At 46.8% G+C, this 5,688-nt stretch overlaps 2 protein-coding genes across 2 annotated transcripts; one reads left to right on the forward strand and one right to left on the reverse strand.

The window, feature by feature from the left end:
* Nucleotides 1–1,891: 1,891 nt before the first annotated feature.
* On the reverse strand, nt 1,892–2,987 carry T310_9952 (uncharacterized protein; the record flags this gene model as incomplete). Its single annotated transcript, XM_013467614.1, has 4 exons — nt 1,892–2,017; nt 2,168–2,212; nt 2,345–2,362; nt 2,490–2,987. The coding sequence occupies 4 exons, from the start codon at nt 2,985–2,987 to the stop codon at nt 1,892–1,894; spliced, it is 687 nt and encodes a 228-aa protein (XP_013323068.1).
* A 2,250-nt stretch (nt 2,988–5,237) lies between these two features.
* T310_9953 (uncharacterized protein) lies at nt 5,238–5,688 on the forward strand (the record flags this gene model as incomplete). Its single annotated transcript, XM_013467615.1, has 2 exons — nt 5,238–5,287; nt 5,367–5,688. Coding segments are annotated over 2 exons (372 nt in total), but the record flags the coding sequence as incomplete, so codon positions are not given.

Raw genomic sequence — 5,688 nt, forward strand, 5'->3', positions numbered from 1 at the left:
GAGAGTACTCCGTACGTGGAATTTGGAAGAGCACGCTCTCAATCTGCTGTGATAAGGAGGGCAGGCAAGCTCACCTGCTCCAGGAACGTTACCTTCGCCCCCAGCCTGGCTGAGACATGGATGGAGCCCGGCGCGGCGCTATCCCGTTTTGGGCGGACAAGGAACCACGGGACGGAGAGTTACATCGCCAGCGTCCATCTCCGCCAGTCAGTGCCCGCGGATCGACTGGATCCATCGAAAAAATTTGCCAGCAGTCGGGGCCATCATCATCACAGTCGTCCTCGTGTCGTCGAGTGACTCGAGTCTAGACCAGAACCTGCTAGCACGGCCCATTCCCCGCATCTTTCCTCGGCATGTCCTCCGTGCGATCCCTGGGAATTTGATTTTGGAGGGGAGAAAAAGAACGAAAGGCAAGGCGCAAGGAGGGGGAAGAAAGTCAAAGTTATGAGACAAAAACGCCGGTGTCATATCGATTTCGTCGACTAACTCTTGTTCTCTATGCGCAGGGCCAATACGACTGTGATCTTGGGATTGGATCTGAAGAAAGACCCCGATGTGTTGGAAGAACGGAGCGAGGAAATTGAATTTCCTTCCGCCGTTCTTGCCTGTCGCTCACACAGACTGCTATATCGAAGACCGAAGGCCACGAGGTCACTGCTAATCCGGTCAATTGTCATGGCTCTCATGCCATCGGGATAGTCGGCATTGTAAGATTGAACCAGAAGCTGGGTTCCGTCATAAGCACCTTCACAGGATCCGTACCCTTGTGCCTCCCCCCTTGCTTCGAATACTGGTAAAGAGCGAGTCATCGATGCAAAAGAGGCCCATTACGCTGTTGCAAAGGTATTACAGGCCACCTGTTGGCTGCAACTGTCTGTTGTTCAGTCCAAGACAGGTTGTTGCTCTTCCTTCCGCATCCAGTGACTTTACCTGAGGTCGCAGAACGTAATCACCTTCTTCCCCCTATATGCTGAACCTGGACTTGCGATCTGCACTTCGAAGTGAACCAGTGACTGCTGTCTGTAAGGCACTGGCCATTGACGGTCTCGAGCAAAAAAAAACGATAGTTATTACGGCTGTGCCACTAGTGACAAAGTGTTGTCGCTGTCTCTGTTATTTTGACGATTTAGGAACAATCGGCTTCTGAATGGAGTGAACGGAGAAATGGTGATATGAACGTTTCTAAGAGATCGAAAACTAGAACCGGTAGACTGCAGGATTTCGGCTCTTGAAGCGAGTTTAGTGAAACAGTACAAGAAAGACAAAATCCAAACGAGAAACAAATGCTTCTATGGCCAGCCATAATGCGGTGATTTGTCGGGTCAAGCGAGTGTCAGATAACGTTTGAACACTGAAACAAAGATACCGGCCCCTCCGAGTGATAACCAACACATTGTTGAAGGTATCAGCATGCCATACAACACATTATCAAACCTTCAGGTCAATCAGTTCCTCGTGGAGACCCTTGGGCTCTTTAAGGGTCTCAACGATTGTTCGAATCCTAGGCTGTCGACATGTACTGAGAACATTGAACACAGCCCAAGAGCCCTGCAGGTTATGCTTCTGCGGGCCACACAAATATTAATCAACGCTGCCTGGATTTGATGGCGTCCAATTAGGTTGCCTGTCAAATTGCCAAGCGTTTGGTCCGGACCAATGACGGCACTGCCCGAAGCGCAGCTGCCAAGCCACGTGCATAGGAGCTTCCTTGGCGGTGATTCGGGGCTTCTTGGCAAGCCAACGCAGTCAAAAAGGGAGAAGAGAGTAGATTAGACCTCTGCGTTCGCATTTCACGATCCCGGCACGAACGGTAGTTTAGCCTCAGCCCTATCGAGTCCGGAACCAAAGGCTTGGGACGATTTCAATAGTCCAAGATGTGCGCTAAAAAACTTTAGATTAGATGCCGGGCAGTTGATAAGCGGCCATTCGTTACGAGGCGTAAATGGATGAGAAAGCCCTGCCAGCCCCCAGATACCTGGTTCTCGTTCTTACCGAACCGTTGAAAAATATCTTCCACCTACATAGACGTAGTAGGCATGCTGAAGCCATGCGCGACTACACCTGAAAAGGAAGCTGGCGCAGATTAGGCCCCTTCCCTGAATAGTAGATAGACTCTTGGATATACTGGTTCACGTTGATACCTCTCTAGTATCAAAGAGTCTCTTACAATCCACTGGATGTCGTGATGCAGGCTCACCTGACAGACATCGAGCTAAAATTTTATCTTCATAGAGAGGAGATATTTGATAAATTAATAATATGAATATTGCTAGCCCAAGAAGATATGATCATACTCATACACCAGCCCAATGCCGAAGATGAACCAGACACTCATACAACACACCCATGCATCGTCACCTATCTCTCCAGCGCAAGTATTCAGAGCCTGATCGAGTGCTGATGATATTCGATCACTCTGGTTCAGGAGGATCTTCAGAATCGAAAGTGATCAACTTTGGTAGATGACCGTAGCAGGCACTGTAACCTACGATCCCGTGGTACGGTACGCTCTTGTCGTCGAGGTCATACTCTAAAGGTACCTCAAATTTTGGACCGGTCGGGAATTTAATTTCCTTCCGAAATATGGCCTCATGAGTGGGACAGCTATACTTGTTGTCTATAGTAGATCCAAGCACTAGGTCGATTCGACATGGCGCGTCAAAATAATCACGGAACTTGTTCTTGGTGCTGATCACATTTATCAACGCTTGACGGAAATCCTTGTCATCAATCTCAGGATGGATGCTGCAGAGGATTGCCGCAAATGGCGAGACAATTGCAATCGCCGAACCGCCATGGAGGTCCACTGTTTGCAGCTGCTGCACTGCACTGAATTTCGCAGTGCAAATCTTGTCAAAGTCAACAAGTACAGGCCACTGATCTGAAACCATATCAGGCACCTTGGGTGCGCCCTCGGGCTTGTCAGGAACCTCGCTGACAAAACCGGCGACCATTCGTTTCTCCTTTTCTATGTGAAATGGAGACATCTTCGTTGCCAACTGCTGAAATAGCTCTGGGTTTTATATCTAGAAAGCAAAGAGATATAGGAATTAGTGTTGTGTTTTATTTAAGGAACACTCATCAAAGAAATGTAAGGTAAAGGGGATCGATCCATCGACGGCAGCACATAACCATAGTTGTCGAGTCTGGCGAGCCCAAACCAGATAGTTTTGTGCTACTCGATAAACAGGAATGCTTACCGAGTTAGGTCGACAAGTTTAAAGGCGTATATGTATGTATGATAACACTAGGTAGATATGAAATTCGTTGAAAGCAGGCCGGGATCGGTTTAATATGCCCAAATGGGCTTTCCTGGGATGTAGGAAGAAAGAAGAAATAATGACGCGAAACGAAGCAATTCCCGGTTTATATATCATTGCTCTATACTGACTCAGTTCTGAGTCAAAGAGGAATGGGAAACTAGACCTACATTGCCTCGAATCAAAAGAAAAAAAAAAAGTGCTATTAACGAGCAGGCGTATTCACTGTGAAGAATAGGGTCCATTATGGATCCCCCCAGATCTCCGCCATTTTGCTTCTGTTTTGTCGCGACGTAGCTGATTTCTTATCTTTGCCAAAGAATCATCTACGATGAGAGTGGTAGAGATACCCTGGGGCGAGGATGATTATGAAAAGTCAGAGGCTATGCACCGAACGCACCAAACCTACGTACCAATGGTAAGAGAAGCCTTGCCGGAAGGAAAGGAGGCGGGAAGAAAGAAAGGAATAAGACGGGGGGAAAAATTACTCAGAAGTCAAAGGGCCACATTTTGCTAAGTCAGTGCTAAAGGTCTGATATGGATCACTGGATCCTTCCCCCGCCCCCAACGGAAGGATCTAGGATCGACTTATTGACTCATTAATAAGGCAACGAATCTCCATCCGCACCTAAGACATCAGGCTCCCCCAGACGTCCTAGCCACCGGACCTTTGGCTGACCAAGAGGCCACTACATACTATTCTCGGCACATGTTGAATTCACGTTTCCAGCTCCCTCTTGTCCTCGAGATACGTTCTAATACAACCCCAATGAAAACGACTTAATTAAAGATAGAATACTTAGGCAGGCGAGCGGTTAAATGCAGGTCCCGCTCTGCCAAGTTCGCCGAGATATCAGGGTTGGGGGCTAGAGTGTGGTCCGGTGCAATAGGAGAATATGTACATTGATCAACCATCATTCTTGCCTTATGAGAGAGGCATCAGATAATTTATTTATTTAGACGAAAAAGGGTTATAAAGGCACGTTTCCCTTCCTCGCTGTGCCCATCATCATCAACCAAACTCCAGCGAACACCTTCAGATATCAACAATTACATCCTACCTACGTATTGCACCTACCACCTCTTTCTTATCGTTCAATTCTTTTCCTAATATTCACCAACACAATGAAGACTCCCACTGCTACGCTCATAGCTATTGCAACCTTTCTCCTCTCAATCGGTGGCACAATGGCGGCTCCTGCCTCGGTTGCGGCTGTTGAGGTCCGGGATACGATCCAGCACTGCCCGGAGGGTGTAGTTCACTGTTTGCCGGTGAAAAACTGATCATAGGTACGCTTTTCCTTTTCCTTTTCCTTTTGCTTCGGAAGGAACTGATTTTAATTTTGCATTCATTCTAGGTGGCATGCAGTCCTGCAAATTAATATTCGCTCGCTTTGAGATTAGTGGCGAATTCGGAAAAGCAAACTCTCATGTATAATATGCCTTCTTTCAAATTTCTATCTGTGACATATTTTCTCTAGTGTTCGCTTTTGCAAATGGATTGACTTCAGTTTCCATAACAATCGAAGTATGTAACGCTCCTCCATTATAGAAAGCTTCCGTGGTTGGCCAGAACACAGTAGTGACTTGGATTCGTGGCGAAGGGCATCTTTATGAATTTTGACTTGTTAACAGAAACTTCAAGACTGGATGCGGCCACACCTTTGGATTGTAGTTAGAGCTATCAAACAGATTCAGTGCCATTTGATAGACTGTCACATTTATAACCATGTAAAGAGATAGAATTGTCTTCCACTCTTATATTCACAAAGACAATGATTCCTCTTATCACACTGCCTGCTTCAGGACGCATCTTCACAGTCGTGCCTGAGAGCAGGGACAGCCAGTCTGGTTAGAACTTAAACAAATCCCAGACTCCACTACTCAGTTTCATCCTCTCTTAGGAACTCAATCTAGGACATTCTCTTCACATCCTGGTCTCATGTCTCTATCTTTCAATGTCTGCCTACTGCCACCATGCCATACAAGCACCAGCAGAGCAATGATGATGAATCAGATGACAATGTGTCAGGAACACTGTTGTAACCGGCCGAGATCGGTCCCTGAATTTCGGGTTCTTTGATACTCCGTAACTAACTAAGTTAGTTTAACTAACGTAATCCACCACCGAGCTGGTCACACCACCGAGCTGGTCAGCCACAACACCAACACCGAGTTTTTGACTATTACTACCACCACCACCCACCACCACCTAATGGCCGATATATCTAGGGAGGAACGTCTTCAATTGGCCCTTCAGGCCTATAAAAAGGGCCAATTTCCATCAATCCAAAAGGCTGCAGATGCATTTGACGTGCCTAAAAGCACCTTAATAACACGTGTCAGTGGGACTACTTCTCGCAAAGATTCAATCGCCAATTGTCGAAAATTGACAGAGACTGAAGAGAATACACTTTCAACATGGATT

Source organism: Rasamsonia emersonii (genome assembly GCF_000968595.1).
Source record: "Rasamsonia emersonii CBS 393.64 chromosome Unknown ctg1118621762282, whole genome shotgun sequence".
NCBI lineage: Eukaryota > Fungi > Ascomycota > Eurotiomycetes > Eurotiales > Trichocomaceae > Rasamsonia > Rasamsonia emersonii.